The sequence below is a fragment of the Hemiscyllium ocellatum genome, chromosome 9 (assembly GCF_020745735.1).
Source record: "Hemiscyllium ocellatum isolate sHemOce1 chromosome 9, sHemOce1.pat.X.cur, whole genome shotgun sequence".
Lineage (NCBI taxonomy): Eukaryota > Metazoa > Chordata > Chondrichthyes > Orectolobiformes > Hemiscylliidae > Hemiscyllium > Hemiscyllium ocellatum.
In genome coordinates this window covers 29,725,172-29,744,366 of record NC_083409.1, presented here as the reverse complement: position 1 = coordinate 29,744,366, position 19,195 = coordinate 29,725,172, and the positions used below count along the sequence as shown (strand labels likewise).

Here is a 19,195-nt window from a genome sequence, read left to right as displayed (position 1 = left end):
AGTCAAGAATCATAAAGGCAGCCTGGAACTGTACCAGGATTAACAATGTGAAAATGAGCGAAGAGGCCGAGCAAAATTTCTGAACAACTAATCACATCACAGAATGCATTCAAATACATGAAATGCTGAACAATGAGGCTTCTCATTGCAGACAAGAGCCATACCAGTTACTGCCAAATGCAATTTGCAGTCCTTTATGTTAAAATTTACATTGTATTTAATAGTAATTTTCACTGGACAGAATGTAAGTAAATTCCTTTTACTGACATGCTGTCACTAATGGCGCAGCAAAGCAAATATTTAAACCTTCATTATGAAAAGTTGGGGAAATAAAAGGCAATGAAGAGATGTCAAGTTACAGCTGAAAAATCTGAAGTGTCAAGGAGTAGACTGTCGAAAATTGAAACACAAAGTCCATGCATCAAGTCAGTATCAATTTGCTTTGCCATAAAATCCACTGCAGTTTCCAAAATCCTCAGCTGCAGACATATTACAGACCAAAAATGAAGAATCAACCATGGGACTGTGAGAACTTCTTTGCATGAATTCAAATTCAGCATTATACCTCAAGCCCTAAGTGTGAATGTTAATGGAAGGAGAGAACATTCCAAGAATACCAGCTCCTGCTGTTTGTCATGTCCTGATAAAATAAAGAAGATGTGCTTTACAAAGTGTGCACGGACCTGCTTAGCAACTAAAAGGAGTGTCAACTCATGCCAACAAGATAAGAATGACAAAAGTTCAGTTTAACTGGCTGTTTAAGGAACATCACGAGGCAAAGTCAACTTCATACATACTTGAGACAACAAAAGGAGCCAAATAGTTGCTTCAAAAATAACTGAATTAACATGAATTTCTACCAACTTCCAATTAGACTTGCCAAAATAACACAAGAGGGACTGGGAGAGTTTCTGTGGTACTAATACAAATAACTTATTTCAATAAGAAGAAAAACAAGCGTGGGATCCTGATTTTGATCTTAAAAGTTCAGTCTGGCCCAGAATCAAACCAGAAACATTCTAAGTATCTGACGCAGTTGTGCAGTTCAAGTTCTGCAGACATTCCATACTGTTTTCATGCCTCTAATTTACATAGTTAAATGAGGATTTTAAAATATACAGGAAGTTTAAAGAATAAAAACTGAAGGATCATAGAAATCTAAATCTCTGTTCCTCAATCATGAAAGTTTGGGAGAAAGTAATTCGGTGCCCTCAACCATTTGAGACAAAACTATTACAGAAGAGGTAGTGTTGGAGGTCTTAAAACACGTAAAGCTAAATAAATCTCTGGGACCTGATCAGGTTTATCCCAGAACATTGTAGGAAGCTAGGGAACAGATTTCAGGACCCTTTGCTGAGACATTGTATCATCAACAGCACCACAGCTGAGGTGACTGAAAACTAGAGGGTGGCTAATGTAGTTCCATTATTTTAGAAAGGTGAGACAGACATCAGTAGTGGATTAGTGAGAGTCATAATGTCATACAGCATCAAAGCAGATCCTTTGGTCCAACTAGTCCATACCGACGATGTTCCCAAGCTAAATTAGTCCCACCTGCTTGGGTTTGGTCCATTTTCCTCCAAACCTTTCCTATTCATGTATTTATCCAAATTTCTTTTAAATGTTGTAACGGTACCTGCATCCACCACTTCCTCTGGCAGTTCATTCCACACACTAACTACTCTCTGTGTAAAAAAGTTGCCCCTTGTGTCCTTCTTAAATCTTTCTCATCGCAGTTTGAAAATCTGTCTTCTAGTTTTGAACACAGCCACCTTAGGGAAAAGAACATCGTTATTCACCTTATCTATGTCTAAAGTGACTCTTCAACCCCTTATTTATTTCAATGACAAGGGTATAGCACGATGCTGAAGGAACACACGTGCAACAGTTGTGGTAAGGATTTCTTACATCATGCCTTTGTTTGGGAAGCTTGACTCATTCAACCCTGCTGTCGAGGACTGGGCCCAGTATTTGGAAGGAACGTGTTATTTTTTTCTGGACATATGACATTGTGGCAGATGAAAAGCAACAAGTAATTCTCCTGACAGCCTGTGGTGCCTCAGCTTTTCTCTTATTAGATTAGATTACTTACAGTATGAAAACAGGCCCTTTGGCCCAACATGTCCATACCAACCCTCTGAAGAGCAACCCACCCAGACCTATTCCCCTACATTAACCTCTTCACCTAACACTACGGGCAATTTAGCATGGCCAATTCACCTACTGTGTGGGAGGAAACCGGAGCACCCAGAGGAAACCCTCGCAGACACGGGGAGAGTGTGCAAACTCCACACAGACAGTTGCCTGGGGCAGGAATTGAACCCGGGTCTCTGGCTCTGTGTGGTAGCAGTACTAGCCACTGTGCCACCATGCTGCTCACTAGGAACCTAACTTTTCCCAAGGCACGAGATACTAAACATTTTCAAGAATTAATCGACATAGTTAAGGAATACTACAACCCCAACCTTCCTTGAATTGCTGAGTAACAGTGATAGCATCTCAGAAATGGAGAACCAGGGGAAGCCATATTGAGATTTTTGACTTAAGGTAAGATGAGTGGTAGAACATGTGACTTCATTTTTTTCCGCTTAATGAGATTCTGAGAGACTGTTTGATGTGTGGAATTAACAATGTAACCATGAAAAAATGCCTACTAGTTGAAGTCCAACTTTAAATCAGCACGAACTGATTTTATCTTGGGAAATGCAACAAGATGGAATTGAACACTCTTGCCAGTCTGGCTGTGTGGGTGCACCACTTGAGTGAAGACAATTGCATGGCCTCATCGAGAACATACGCTGATCAGACAAACTCCAGGTCAGTCCACAACAAAACTTCAAAATAAAGCCAAGCCCCAGCCATACGGTTAAAATTTCCTTCAGAATCTAGTCTGGCAAGCCATTGTAGTTGCTGCAAAATGCCGACTGAGACAGCTAATGAGTCCTATTAGACCTAAACTAAGCAAGATAACTCACAGGCTGGTATCCAGGAGAGTTCCATGCCCTGGAAAGTCCACCTCCGTCTGGTTTGGACAAGTTGCTTACCAACATCCAAATCAGAACCAATCAAAACGTTTGGTTAATTGGGCATCCAGTTCTCATGGGGGTCAATACCTGTATGACAGTATCAGTGATCACAGTACCAGTTTTTAACAAAATTTGCTCTGGATTTCAGCCTTTAAGCTTGCGCAAGAACTTGACCAGGCCAAGAACTATACTGGGGAACCATTACAGATTAACAGATTTAATCTTCTGTAATAGCTTTGTCTCAAATGCTTGAAGAGACCGAATTGCTTTCTCCTAAGCTTTCATAATCAGAGAAGAGAGATTTAAATTTTTATGATTCTTTTATTTTTATTCTTTAAATTTCCCGTACATTTTTAAAGTATTACTTAACCATGCAACTTCGATTCTCTCTTATAAAAAGCAGCTAGTTCAGTTATCACTAATTGTAGTAAAAGGCTCGGGCTCAAGATTGATGGGGCCAAATTGGTTGTGAGAGACTCACCTCGATTAGGTTCAACACTTTTCAATTAGAAAATGATTGCTGGAGTGAAGTTCTAATTAAATACCCGCAAACTTCCAGGATGGTCTAGGGACTATCAGAGGAGTCAAGGCCACGTTGCATGTCGACCAAGAAGTAATTCCATGATTCTGCAGGTTCCCTCAATGCCATCATACCAGTTTTGAAGTCTTACGGGTCAGTTTGCCTTTGTGGGGATTTTAAACAAACGGTAACCTGCTTTCCGCAGCCAATCACTCGCATTATAAATTCTAGAGGATTTATATGCAAAGCTGGCAAGGGGGCATCCTTCACAAGGCTGGACTTGCAACTGCATTTAGATGAGGATTTCCAGAAGTATGCTACAATTAATACCCATAAGGGTTTGTACCAACAAATGAGACTGACATTTGGGGTATCTTCAGCCTGTTCAACTTTTCAGCAGACAATGGAGAACATTTGCAAGGTCTACTTCAAGTCAGAATTGGGCTCACTACCTAAACAACTTTCTAATAACAGGGAAAACTATAAAGGAACACTTAGAGAACTTAGTTAACATCCTACGGGCTTTTTCAAAGGTGATGCTTGCCTAAAAAGGGAAAAATGTGTGTTTCAGGGCGCTGTAAGTGACTTACTGGGTCACAAAATCAACAGGTCAAGATTACGCCCATTGGAGGATAAAGGAAGGTAACCAAAGCCAGATCCTTGGGCTGGGAACTTATGACGGAATGTTTATACATTAGCTGGTGGAGGGGATTTTGTGAGACAGGATTTACATGCATTTGGAAATACAACAACTGATTAGGAATAGTCAACATGGTTTTATGCGTGGGAAATCATTTCTCATGAACTTGATTGAGCATTTTCAAAAGGTGACAAAGACGACTGATGAAGACAACAATACATTATATGTTTACATGGACTTCTGTAAGGCATTCAACAAGGTTCCACATGGTAGACTGGTGAGTAAGGTAAAATCACATGGAATCCAAGGGGAGCTAGCGAATTGGATACAAAATTGATTTGAACGTAGGAGACAGAGAGTGGTGGTAGAGGTTGCTTTTTGGACTGAAAGCCAGTGACCAGATATATTCCACAAAGATCAGTGCAGGGTCCACTGCTTTTTGTCATTTACACAAATGATTTGCATATATAGGAAGTATGATATATAGGAAGTTTGCAGATGACACCAGAATTGATGTTATAGTGGACAATGAAGAAACTTACCTCACAGTACAAGACCTTGAACAGATGAGCCAATGAGCCAAAGATTGGCAGATGGAGTTTAATTTTGATAAATGAGAAGTGCTGCATTCTGAAAATGCATTTTAGGGCAGGACTTGTAAATGGTAGGGCCCTGGGAAATGTTGCCGAACAAAGAAACCTAGGGGTGAGTGTGCACAGTTCTTTGAAATTGGAGTTGCAGGTAGACAGAGTGGTGAAGAAGGCGTTTGATACGCTTGTCTTCATTGGTCAGAACATTGCGTAGAGGATTGGGATGTCATATTGCAGCTGTACAGGACATTGGCGAGGCCACTTTTGGAATACTGTGTTCAATTCTGGTCATCCTTCTAAAGGAAGTAAGTTGTTAAACTTGAGGGTGCAGAAAAGATTTACAAGGATGTTACAGGACTGGAAGGTCTGAGTTATAGGGAGAGGCTGAATAAGCTGAGGCTATTTTCCCTGGAGCATTGGAGAATGAGGGGTGACCTTAAAGGGGTTTATCAAATCATGAGGGGCATGGATAGGATGAATAGTGAAAGCCTTTCTCCTGGCAGGGGGGGGGGGGGGGGGGGGGAAGAAGAAGAAGAATCCAAAACCTATGCCCTGCAGTTTAAGGTTAGACGGGAAAGATTTAAAAGATCTGAGGCGTAACCTTTTCATGCAGAGGGTGCTGCTTGTATGAATAAGCTGCCAGAGGAAGTAGCGGAGGCAGGTACAATTGCATCATTTAAAAAGGTATCTGAATGGGTATATGAATTGGAAGGGTTTTGAGTGGTACAGGCCAAATGCTGGAAAATGGCACCAAGACAGATTGAGATGTCTGGTTGGCATGGATGAGTTGAACTGAAGGGTTAGTCTCCAGGTTGTATAACTCGATGACTGTACAGTTGGAACTCTGACCAGCTGCATATGTAACATCCTGCAGGTGATACTCATTCACACAGACCAAACACCAGGGTACTTCTTAAAGGTTTTGTGGCACAGTGGTATTCTTCCTTCCTCTGGATCAGGAGGCTTGGATTGGAGACCCACTTGCTCTAGTGCTATGTAATAGTATGCTGGATAGGCTGATCGAAAACACTAAAAAGAAATCACAATACTTGTTGTTGTTCCTCTTCTAAAAACCAGATATTTTCCTAATTTTTACATCTTGACTCAACTTTTAAACTTGCACAGAAAACAGAAAATGCTACAAACTTTCAGCAGATCCTGGCAGCAGTGTTAACAACATTTCAGATCTCTGACATTTCAAAAGAATTCAGAAAGGCTAGAGTTGAAGTAGGTTTTGAACAATGGATGGGCAAGACAAGGAAGATTGTTGTAAAAATGCATTTGGTTCACTTATACCCTTCAGGGAAATAAGTCCGCCATCTTCACTAAATCTGATCTACTTGTACTCCAGACCCACCAGCCTGTGATTGACAGTTGTTGCCCTCTGAAATGTAAACCTAGGTAACGGCTTGCCGAGCATCTCAGCCAGGCCTGCAGGGGCTGATTGGACTTCCCAGTCACCATCTATTTTATTTCCCCTTCCCACTCCCTTTTTGACATGGCCAACCTTGGCCTCCTCCACTGTCCTAGAGTGTACAGGATGGAAACAGATCCTTCCATCCAACCCATCCATGCCGACCAGATATCCCAACCCAATCTAGTCCCACCTGCCAGCACCCAGCCCATTTCCTCCCAAACCTTTCCTATTCATATATTCATCCAAATGCCTCCACCACGTCCTCTGGCAGCTCATTCCACACATGTACTACCCTCTGCCTGAAAAAAAGTTGCCTTTTAGGTCTCTTTTATTTCTGTCCCTTCTCATCCTAAACCTATGCCCTCTAGTTGTGGACTCCCCCACCCCAGGGAAAAGACTTGGTCTATTTATCCTTATCCATGCCCCTCATAATTTTGTAAACCTCTACAAGGTCACCCCTCAGCCTCCAATGCTCCAGGGAAAACAGCCCCAGCCTTTAAAGCCTCTCTCTTTAGCTCAAATCCTCCAATCCTGGCAACATCCCTGTACATTTTTTGCAAGATTAAATGAGATTTGTTACAGTGTGGAAACAGGCCCTTCGGCCCAACAGATCCACACCGACCCTCCGAAGAGCAATCCACCCAAACCCATTCCTCTACATTTACCTCTGACTAATGCAGGAGGAGAAAGTGAGGTCTGCAGATGCTGGAGATCAGAGCTGAAAATGTGTTGCTGGAAAAGTGCAGCAGGTCAGGCAGCATCCAAGGAACAGGAGACTCGACGTTTCGGGCATAAGCCCTTCTTCAGGGCTTATGCCCGAAACGTCAAATCGCCTGTTCCTTGGATGTTGCCTGACCTGCTGCTCTGACTAATGCACCCAGCATTACGGGCAATTTAGAATGGCCAATATACCTGACATGAACATCTTTGGACTGTAGGAGGAAACCAGAGCACCAAGAGAAAATCCACACAGACACAGGGAGAACATGTAAACCGCATAGACAGTTGCCCAAGGTGGGAATTGAACCCGGGTCCCTGGCGCTGTGAGGCAGCAGTGCTAACCACTGAGCCACAGTGCCACCCCAATCTTTTCTGAACCCTTTCAAGTTTCACAACATCCTTCCCATAGGAAGGAGAGCAGAATTCCATGTAATATTCCAACAGTGGCCTAATCAACGTCATACACAGCCGCAACATGAGCTCTCAACTCCCGTACTCAATACTCTGACTGATAAAGGAAAGCATACCAAACGCCTTCTCCACTATCTTATCCACCTGCTACTCCACTTTCAAGGAGCTATGAACCTGCACTCCAAGGTCTTTTTGTTCAGCAACACTCCCGAGGACCTTACCATTAAGTGTATATAAGTCCTGCTAAGGTTTGCATTCCCAAAATGCAGCACCTCGCACTTATATGAATTAAACTCCATCTGCCATTTCTCAGCCCATTGGCCCATCTGATCAAGATCCTGTTGTAATCTGAGGTAACCCTCTTCGTTGTCCACTACACATCCAATTTTGGTGTCATCTGCAAACTTACTAACTGTACCTCTTATGCTCACATCCAAATAATTCATACAAATGACGAAAAGTAGAGGACCCAGCACCGATTCTTGTGGCATTCCACTGGTCACAGGCCTCCAGTCTGAAAAACAACCCTCCACCACCACCCTCTGTCTTTTACCTTTGAGCCAGTTCTGCATCCGAATGGCTCGTTCGCCCTGTATCCCGTGAGATCTAATTTTGCTCACCAGTCTCCCATGGGAAATCTTGTTGAACACCTTACTGAAGTCCATATAGATCGCATCTATCGCTCTGCCCTCATCAATCCTCTTTGTTACTTCATCAAAAAACTTAATCAAGTTTCTGAGACATGATTTCCCACGCACAAAGCTATGTTGACTATCCCTAATCAGTCCTTGCCTTTCCAAATACATGTACATCCTGTCCCTCAAGATTCCCTCCAACAACTTGCCCACCACCGACGTCAGGCTCACTGGTCATTACTTCCCTGGCTTGTCCTTACCACCTTTCTTAAACAGAGGCACCACATTAATCAACTTCCAGTCTTCTGGCACCTCACCTGCGTCTATCGGTGATACAAATATTTCAGCAAGAGGCCCAGCGATCACTTCCCTAGCTTCCCACAGAGTTCTAGGGTACACCTGATCAGGTCCTGGGGATTTATCCACCTTCATGCGTTTCAAAACATCCAGCACGTCCTCCTCTGTAATATGGATATTTTTCAAGATGTCACCATCTATTTCCCTACATTATATGTTTTCCATGTCCTTTTCCACAGTAAATACTGATGTAAAATACTCATTTAGTATCTCCCCCATTTTCTGCTGATCTTTTTGGCCCTATTCTCTCTCTAGTTACCCTTTTGACCTCAATGTATTTGTAAAAACCCTTTGGATTCTCCTTAATTCTGTTTGCCAAAGCTAGCTCATGTCCCCTTTTTGCCCTTCTGACTTCCCTCTTAAGTATACTCCTACTGCCTTTATACTCTTCTAAGGATTCACACAATCTTTCCTGTCTGTGCCTGACATATGTTTCCTTCTTTTTCTTAACTTAAACCTTAATTTCTTTCGTCATCCAGCATTCCCTATACCTTCCCTTTCACCCTTCCAGGAATATACTTTCTCTGGATTCTCGTTATCTAATTTTTGAAGGCTTCCCATTTTCCAGCCGTCCCTTTACCTGCGAACATCTGCCCCCAATCAGCTTTTGAAAGTTCTTCGAGTAAAAAGTGAGGTCTGCAGATTCTGGAGATCAGAGCTGAAAATGTGTTGCTGGTTAAAGCACAGCAGGTTAGGCAGCATCCAAGGAACAGGAAATTCGACGTTTCGGGCCAGAGCCCTTCATTCCTGATGAAGGGCTCTGGCCCGAAACGTCGAATTTCCTGTTCCTTGGATGCTGCCTAACCTGCTGTGCTTTAACCAGCAACACATTTTCAATTTTGAAAGATCTTGCCTAATACCGTCAAAATTGGCCTTTCTCCAATTTAGAACTTCAACTTTTAGATCTGGTCTATCCTTTTCCATCATTATTTTAAATCTAATAGAATTATGATTGTTGGCCGCAAAGTGTTCCCTCCAATGACATCATTAATGCAAATTTCACGATGTCAGCTGATGGATTTAAACGCTTATCTCTCATAGGTCTGGGTTTCTGGATTGCAAATCTCATGACTATCATGACACTACCTCTTAACGTCTACATTTCGCTTACTCAGTTGAACAATCCATCCAGTTAACTTAAACCAATGACAGCAAAATCTTCAAAACACACAGTTTGAAGTGTTGTACTTTCATCCTGAAAAATGTGCTTTGAGAACTCAATCTGAACAAAAGTGCTCCTTGTGCAAAATTCCCCTGTTCTAGAATGATACCAAACTCAGAAGTGTGAAAGTTAAAAGATTTAAAGCCAAGGAATGTCGTGGGTTCCAGTTGTCAGGTCATCAGACTGTCAGTTGACATTCTCAACATTCCTTTACCTTTGATGCATTCCAGTTGCTTAGGTTGTCACAAACAAACCTGCAAACAGCACTTTCTGAACAATGGATGGGTAGGACAATCATCTCGGAGGAAGGACAATGGTTAAAGAGAAGCTTCACAGATATCAATCGCAAAATCAAAGCTAGCACAAACAATTTCTATTGCTTTTTAAAAAAAAACTCACTGATACTATACATACTTGACACACCCAGCCAAAAGGCCTTGTCAATGAGCCAATTTGCATGATATCTAAGCACCATTCAGATGGAACTCAATTATGGCAGGTCCATCGACAGATTTACAGCTTAGAACGAATGTTGGCCTGATAACTTAGGATAAGGTGTGATAGGAACTCAATGTTCCAATCCCTCAAATTAGGCTTCTTGGCATGCCAAAGTAAGAAAATGGCTCTTATCAAAGTCATATAATGATGACAGAGTTAAACCATCTTGTCTCCTCTTTTTCTATCTGTAGCCTTTAACAGGATTGACTGTATCATTCTTCTCCGATGTTGGGTGTGAATGCGTTCCATTTTTATTTAATTTCAGCCAGAGAATGACCTGCAACAGTTTTGCTTTCAGTTCACACAGACATAGCTGTGCTGACTCCAAGGATTTATCCTTGCTCCTCTCCTTTTCCTCATCTAATGTTATTAAGCAAAACCATGCTTGGTTCCTTACGTTGACAGGCAGGAGGCTGGAAGAATACAGCAAGCCAGGCAGCATCAGGAGGTATAGAAGTTGACGTTTCGGGTGTAGCCCTTCTTCAGGATTGGCTCCTTATGTACACTGATATCACACAGCACCAGCACCCCTCTTGACCCCTCCACTGTCCTTGAAGTAGTTTGCGTTATTTTTAGATCAGCCTGTTTAAACATTTTATGACATATGTCCATGGACACTATACCCTAAGGTGAACTTAACATTACCATTGCAACACAAGATCAGTGTGGGTGAACAGAAATTTAATCTGCTGCATATGGTCTGACAGAGTTAATATCTGTATGACTGCAGGAAGCACCACCTCATGCAACGATGTCACACGGTCTTGGTTAGAGAAAAGAAGGAACTGGTATTCGACTGGAAGTCATGGAGTAGTGGCAAAGTCACTGGACTAAAAATCCAGAGGTCCAGACTAATCCTCTGGGGACATGGATCGATCTCACTATGACAGCTGGTGGAATTTGAATTTATAATATCTGGAATTGAAAGCTATTCTCAGCAATGCTGCCATGAATCTACTATTGATTGTCATAAAAACGTATCTGGTTCATTAATTTTTGATATCTTTAGATTGGACTATTCCTGTACATGCCTGACCAGATTCTCACATCAAACTTGTTAAATGTGATGTCATACAAAGCATCCTCTGTCCTAACTCTGTCCAATCATCTGTAACCTCCATGCTCACTGACTCCCAATTTAGCAACAGGTAAGATATTTAAATTTTCGTATCATTTTCAAACCTCTTCATGGAGTACCCCTTTCCTCCAGTTCCAGAGCCTCCTAAGAAATTTATGCTTCTCTAATTCTAGCTTTTGAGCATCCCCTATTTTCTTGGCTTTTCCACTGGTGTTTGCGCCTCTTGCCACATGATCCTAAGCTCTGGACTTTCTCCATAAACCTCTTTTGCTTAATTTTTCCTTCGTACTCCATTAAACCTGAGATTTGACCAAGTTTTTCAATATCTACCCTACTGTCTCTAAACACGACTTAATGTTATATCATGTTTTCTAATGTCATGTGATTCATCAGGATGTTTAATCTGCAGGAATAAATCAATAAAGTGACATTTGTGTTAACTGATAAAGATTCCACAAGACCAAATGGAGAAGTAAGTAAAATAAAACCACTTGGATAACCAAGTCAATTGTTTACATGACTGTAGATGTTTTCCAACTGTTCACCAAAAGAACATGATGGATTTATCAAGTCGCAAAATTGACATTGACCTATCTGCTGAAATCATATACTTTATCTGCCATCAATGATCAATACTTCAATGTTCACTGCTTAAACATAAACTAACTGCAATTGATATTAATGTTTTAAATGAAGGGTCCAAGCATAATGCATGCTCAATTTGCATTTCATACAAATTTAAGCTATTAGGAGGAAACAAAGGAACTGCAAAGGTATAAAGGCAGATGAAGTGAGTGTTAAGCAAATGACAGACCAAATTTAATGCTTACATGTGAGAAGCTATATATTTTGCAAGGAAAATAAAAAAAGCAGATTTCAAAATGGGGGCACAAAATGGGGGAGCTGATAGCCTAGCGGTGTTATTGCTGGACTGTTAATCCAGAGACCCAGATAATGTTCCGGGGAACCGGGTTCAAATCCCACCACAGCAGATTGTGGAATGTGAATTCAATAAAAACAAAATATCTGGAATTAAGGGTCTAATGATGACCATGAGTCCATTGTCGATTTTCAGAAAATCACATCTGGTTCATAATGTACTTGAGAGAAGGAAACTGCCGTCCTTACAAGGTCTGGCCCACATGTAATTCAAAACCCATAACAATGTAGTTGACTCTTCAACTGTTCTCTGAGCAATTAGGGATGGACAATAAAGGCTGGCCCAGCCAGCGATGCTTCATCCCACAAATGAATAAAAATTCAAGAGAATATTTGCATTCAAAGGGACCTATGTGCTCTTTTACATGAATCACAAAAGCTGCAAGCTCATCCAGCCCACACATGAGAACACAGTTTCATGTTTGTTTTCAAAATAAAGAGTCTTCAGTATAAAATTGAACAAATGAATTGGGCCTGGACCATGGCTAGAGTAGGTCTGCTCTGTTTAGCTGAGGAAGGATTCACACTTCAAGGTAATGCGACAAAGGGTGAAAAAAAACAAATCCCTGGTACGTGGAGCGATTGAGGAAGCTTTACCCAGAATCACTGGTGATCTCAATGAAACATGAAAAACACTTCATCATTTAAAAGGATAGTTGCTGAGAGATGATCCCCTTAGCTGAATAATCTATAACTCCAAGTCAAAGCCTCAGTTTAAAAATGGCATTTCCCTAATTCTAAGATTGGAAAAACTTTCTTCACTCAAAGTGTTAGATTTGATAAATATGATACACTGGAGTGCTGCGGAAACTTAGTCACTAATTATACTGAAGTCAAAATTTGTTAGATATGTGGATGCATATGGAGTTAATAGATATACGCTTCATGTTTGAAGATAGAATTCATGTAACTATCAACTACAACTGTACAAATGGTGGAACAAGTTCAAATGGCAAAATGACACGTTCCTGTTTATACTCCTTTCTTAAAATTGAATGACAGGATCAGACAGGTGGAGAGGGGATGTGATGGTATATCAACCTGCGATACAACGTTAGACAAATGAAGATGATGCAATATTTTCAAGTATCCTTCAACCTGAGTATAGGGGAGCTGTTTCTTTCCTTTGCCCTTGAGAGTTATAACTTCTGGTTGAGTCAGTTTATTGAATGGTCCTCACTGAAAGGTTCACTAATCTTAGAGCAGCTCAGTCCCTGTAATTCAGTTTGGAGCTGAGCAATATCTCTAATACATGATACAGTATCCTTTTTGTTGGAAAAGACATTTTATGACCTTTCTGCTGACCCTCGACTCGCCTTGTCTTTCACACATCAACAGCATTTTCCCCCAAGCAAACTGCTGAATCTGCCCAACATCACAAAAGTCACTAATGTCAATACAAAAACCTATTTTATCTGCAGGTCGGACTAAAGTACAGCTCTCAATACTGCCATCCACATTCACTGATGGTTTTTAAAGAAACAGCAACTAAAATTGAAATAAACAGCCCTGAAACAAAACTGGAAAAAAAATCAACAAAGCAGTTTATGAGGAAAAGCCCAAGCAGCTCAGAAGGGGAAAGATTTGTGGAACATTCTTCAATTGCACTACCTTAGAACAAGGTACTGGATAAAATCCAAAATACACCGGTTGTCCAAAACCCCGGGTCTCAAAAATAACTGAGCGACAGACTCACTTGTAAGTTCCATGCTTAGAGTTCTCCAATTTCACAATCCTTTAGGACTAACCAAAATATGAAAGAGCTGTACATTTTCACACAGCCTAAGGGGATGCACAGAAGACAACAGGAGAACCAGCTTGTCCCACTTGATTTCAGTAACGAATTCTCAAAAAGCAGGATTTTTTTCATCTCAAGGCCATCTTACAAACAAATGTGAAGACAAAACTTGCTCTTCGCTGACAGCAGCAGTGGAACGTCTGGAGAAAATGGATCAACACCACCCATCCTCCCGCCCCTCAAGGATTTGCATATAAATTACAGGGCACAGTGAGAAGCATTCGGAAAAAATGAATGGAATTCTTCAGAATTTTACAACTGAACACACCTAACTTAAATGGCAAGCACAAGCCCTAGAATTCTCATCAACCCTTACAAATTCTAAATTTAGGTGCCACAGGCAAGAATTTATGAAGTATTCAAAGCATCGGTTGCATAATAAAGTTAGAGGATCAGTACCATTATATCAAGTATGAGCCATCTCCACAGAGAGTTAACTGCTCACATGTTGAACAATGCTTCTGTTCAAAACTGCTTCACTGTTCATGTCTGAACCTATTTATGAGGACCACTCCTTTAACAGAAAACAATCGTTAGAAGAACATTTTTGTTTCTTATAAAAGAATTCAATAGGAAAGCAGTGAAAGGGTGACCCCCACTGACAGCAGAATGCAATGGATTTCATATTATAGTTAACTCCCAATACCACCTTGAGTACTATACAGTATATGAAATTTTTGGGGAGAAAAAGGAGAGAAAACAGTCAACTGCACTCATGTCCCCTCTGGTCATTTCGGCTGTTTCAGTGCTCTAAGTTTCGAACCAGGTTTTTTGGGGGGGGAGGGGTGGTGGAAAAGTTGTGGGGGCAAAGTGCAGGTTTAACAATAATTTCATGTTTTGGTACATAGTACATTTAACTTGAAGAGATCAAAAATGCTTACCCATTTCAAATTTTAGGCTTCACAACCAATAGTTATAGAAATGCTGAAATCTGCTTTGAAAGGGAGACCAAGGAATAGCAAAACTGACTTCCTACTACTGCAATACTAACTAAACCAGCTTCCATATTCCAACAGTCAAATCAGCATAATTTTCCTAAATTTACATCATTTGCTAATTTGTATTTTATGGGAAAAATACTAACTACGAACTATGAGAATTAGATTATTATGTAGAAATGTTTTCAATATACATGAACACAAGAAAACCAAGAAGACTGGAGGCCTATAACCAGTGGGGTGCCACAAGGATCAGTGCTGGGTCTACTAATTTTCATCATTTATATAAATGATTTGGATGCAAGCATAAGAGGTACAGTTTGTAAGTCTGCAGATGACAGGTGTAGGTGGACAGCAAAGAAGGTTACCTCAAATTGCACCAGGATCTTGACCAGATGGGGCAATGGGCTGAGAAATGGCAGATGGAGTTTAATTTAGATAAATGTGAGGTGCTGCATTTTGGGAAAGCAAATCTTAGCAGGACTTATACACTTAATGGTAAGGTCCGCGGGAGTGTCGCTGAACAAAGAGACCATAGAGTGCAGGTTCATAGCTCCTTGAAAGTGGAGTCGCAGGTAGATAGGATAGTGAAGAAGGCATTTGGTATGCTTTCCTTTATTGGTCAGAGTACTGAGTACAGGAGTTGGGAGGTCACGTTGCAGCTGTACAGGACATTGGTTTGGCCACTTTTGGAATATTGCGTGCAATTCTGCTCTCTTTCCTACCTTGAAAATTGAAACTTGAAAGGGTTCAAAAAAGAATTACAAGGATGTTCCCAGGATTGGAGGATGTGAGCTATAGGATGAGGTTGAATAGGCTGGGGCTGTTTTCCCTGGAGCATCGAAGGCTATGGAGTGATCTTTTAGAGGTTTATAAAATCATGAGGATAAATCGACAAAGTCTCTTCCCTCGGATAGGGGGAGTCCAGAACTAGAGGGCATAGGTTTTGGGTGAGAGATGAAGATATAAAAGAGACCTAAGGGGCAACATTTTCATGCAGAGGGTGGCACGTGTATGTAATGAGCTGCCAGAGGAAGTGGTGGAGGCTGGTACGATTGCAGCATTTAAAAGGCATCTGGACGGGTATACGAATAAGAAGGGTTTGGTGTGATATGGGCTGGGTGCTGGCAGGTGAGGCTAGATTAATTTAGGATATCTGGTCTGCATGGACAAATTGGACCCAAAGGTCTGTTTCCGTGCTGTACATCTCTATGACTCAAAGCTTTTTTTATATAACAACTAGAATGTTCATGTCGCAAAACAGACATTTCATACGTGTGCATAATAATAACATTTGTGGTTAAAGGTATTTATTGAGGATTCTTTACTCTTCAATTGTTAATTTCAAGCTTGAAATGATAACATAACAGAATCACATTACATGCACTGGTCAACAGGATGAACAAAGGCCGCAACTGTTCAATGCTAGTCAATATAGAGGAATGTTGGGCACTGAACTGATAACAGTAATGCAAATTGCTTCCATTTAAGAGCATTTGGATTTGTAATATTACCAAATCATTACATGCAAGTTCCATTTCAACTCAGAAATAGTCCAAGGTTTTCACGGAACCTCCTAGCTTGAACTTCATTTGGACTCTACATTAGTCCTTAAGTGTTTGCTTCAATGAGCATTTTCCAGATATTTGCCAACCAGGAAAGTTACCCTGACTTCATTAGAGGAAAGCCACAGAAACATTTTAGAGACAGTCACAGAGGCAGGATAGAAGTTATGCTTCTCTTTGCAAGACTCATCCCTTTGTTTTATTCAATAGTTAGCCCTCACCACTCACCTACCTCAATGCTCCTGAAATTATGCCAGACTATGCTCCTTCAGACTTTCCCAAAGGATACCCTCCATGCCAACTCAAGTCTCTCCACAAATCCCAACAGTGCCCCCTGTTTTGTCAATCCATGCTCCTCCATCTACTTTCAAATGGACCCTCAGATACTTCTGGTCAATCCAAGATTCTCCACCAGCCCAAAATTACCCCTATGTCTTTCAAGCAATAGCATTTCTATGCTCCTTTATCCTGTATACACTCAGAACTGAAAAAAATCCCATAGGAACATTGTCATATGCAGAGAAGCTTTAAAAGCCCACCTACTCAGAGCTTTTAAAAAACTGTTGTTTCTACAATTTTATACAAGTGTTTCAATCAACCTGACATCTAAAATGTTAACACCAGGAGCAAACTTACATAATATTTCTTTATCTCATGCAAACAAACACTAAATCGTTTATAAAATAGATCCAACAAAAAAATCAATCAAGCATTATTTTGTTTTGTGTGTAGCTGTTTCAATAAACTAATGGAAGTCTGGACTCTCAGTCAAGCATGCATGACAACATGTCACAGGCTTAAAATAAGGGATATCACAACGAAAACAGAGTTAAGTAGGAATTTCTACTTAGAAGGAATCTCTGGAATTCATTACCCACCCAGAAATGCAGATCCTTTTATTTAATATATTCAAGACTAAATTTGACAGACTTTTAATTGAAAAGGGAATCTGAGGTTTTGTAGTGCTAAGTGGAGTTCAAGCCACAATTACATGGTCATGATTTTCTTGAATGACAGAGCAAGCTTGAGGGATTAAATTTATTTCTCATGTTCAATTAGCTTGTGACATCCCTTAAATACCAAGGCATTTCAAAGTTGAGGAACCCTCAACAATTATTCAGGAAACACAACAGAATAAAGAAATGGGATTAAATCTCACCAATAAAAAAGATTGTTCCAATTCAGTGTCCTTATCTTCCAAATGTCGACTTGATTGCAAATACTTTGGATGGAAAATCTAATTAGGAGTCTAGAGTACAGTAGAAAGGAGATGAAAACGTATTGCTGGAAAAGAGCAGCAGGTCAGGCAGCATCCAAGGAACAGGAAATTTGACGTTTCGGGCATAAGCCCTTCATCAGGAAGGGCTTATGCCCGAAACGTCGAATTTCCTGTTCATTGGATGCTGCCTGACCTGCTGTGCTTTTCCAGCAATACATTTTCATCTCTGATCTCCAGCATCTGCAGGCCTCACTTTCTCCTATAGTAGAAAGGAGTACGTCTTTCACCTCATTTGGGGCAAAACTCCAATGAAGCCCAAATGAGGAGCTACCAGCACAGCACTGCTATCTAATAATGCTGCATTGTGTAGCAAATATATCCTACTAGATAACAACATGAAACAGTAGTAAGTGATGATCTGATCCACTGTAAAGGCTTTTCATTATGCAGAATGTCAAGCAATATTGTAATTAACAGAACAAATGCACTTCATGCAATCCCAGAGAAGAGACGTTGGCAAAAGGCTCATGAATTTTAAAGTCTGAAACCATGATTTATAACCAAAGAAAATATGAAACAGAGAACAAGAATGTTATGATTGACTATACGAGTGGATGATTTGATAGAAAGCTTCTTGTCACTGGAACAAAATCAAGTTCAGGCACTATAAACTATCACAAACCAGACCTTCAGGCATCATTCAATATCAGAAAGTCAAACCCAGACAATTTGTGTTTGATTATTCAACTGTTCATTATATTCGTTTCTCTTGACTATTACACCAACATGAGCCTTTTAATCCCATTTCTGCCTTTCATTGCTATACGTCCCAAGTGAATTCTCAAGTTTATTATATCTAAAACTCATTGAGCTTCACTAAAATTGCCAATTACTACAACTAGTTCACAATAATATTCTCCATTTGGAAGGAAAATGTATGGGATCTAGCACACAGTAAGAGTAAAAAGAGTAAAGAAAGCATATCCAAATCTACATTCACTGAAGATGACTAAAGATCAAACAGAGACAGGAAAAGGAAGTCAATGTATGGGAATACCATTATCACCCAGTCCCAAAAGTTCATGCATCATCATGATTTGCAATTATGTTCTCGTACTTTGGCTAGGTTAAAATCCTAGATTTCACTTTCAAAAAGCAATTCAAGGAGACAGCCCAATGCCTACTTCTCCAGGTCAACAATGGGTGGAGACTAAATGCTGGTTTAGCCAGCGATGCTCATGTTCTGTAAAAAAAGACATTGCTCAAAATTACAGTTGATCAGGAACATGAAGCTAAGGGATCATGAATTCAGATTATTTAATATTTCTTCCAATAGTATTTATTTTTAATAGTCCTGGTATCTTACCAGAGTTTGTTGTCTCAAACATGCTGATTCAGCCTGAAAAAAACAAAATACTGAACTGGAAGCAGAGCAAAGAACTGAGCTGCAGATTTTTATCTTACTATTTAATATATTAAAGTCAAATTTAACAGCCAATGGTCATCCTGATGTCGACATCTGTTTAAGTTTGACTTCGAGAAATTGACACCAATGCATCTTTCAGTGCTGAACCTTGTCCCTGATCGTACAAGTCTTCCCTGTTGCTTGGGTCAAGGAGATTGTGAGGACTGTAGCTGCTGGAAAAGTCCGAGTCTATAAAGTGTAGTGCTGGAAAAAGCAC

At 40.5% G+C, this 19,195-nt stretch overlaps 1 protein-coding gene across 5 annotated transcripts in view; it reads right to left on the bottom strand.

Annotated features, from left to right (window-relative positions):
- The window catches only part of rasal2 (RAS protein activator like 2), a 410,016-nt gene that overhangs the window by 168,570 nt on the left and 222,251 nt on the right, over nt 1-19,195 (bottom strand). The window contains exon 1 of one of the 5 annotated variants that reach the window (XM_060830109.1): nt 13,690-13,809. The exons of the other annotated variants lie outside the window; for them this stretch is intronic. Coding sequence (XP_060686092.1) covers nt 13,690-13,702 — 13 coding nt within the window. The 5' untranslated portion in view covers nt 13,703-13,809. Of the gene's footprint in view, nt 1-13,689; nt 13,810-19,195 lie in introns of those variants that run through there. 5 annotated transcript variants of the gene reach the window in all.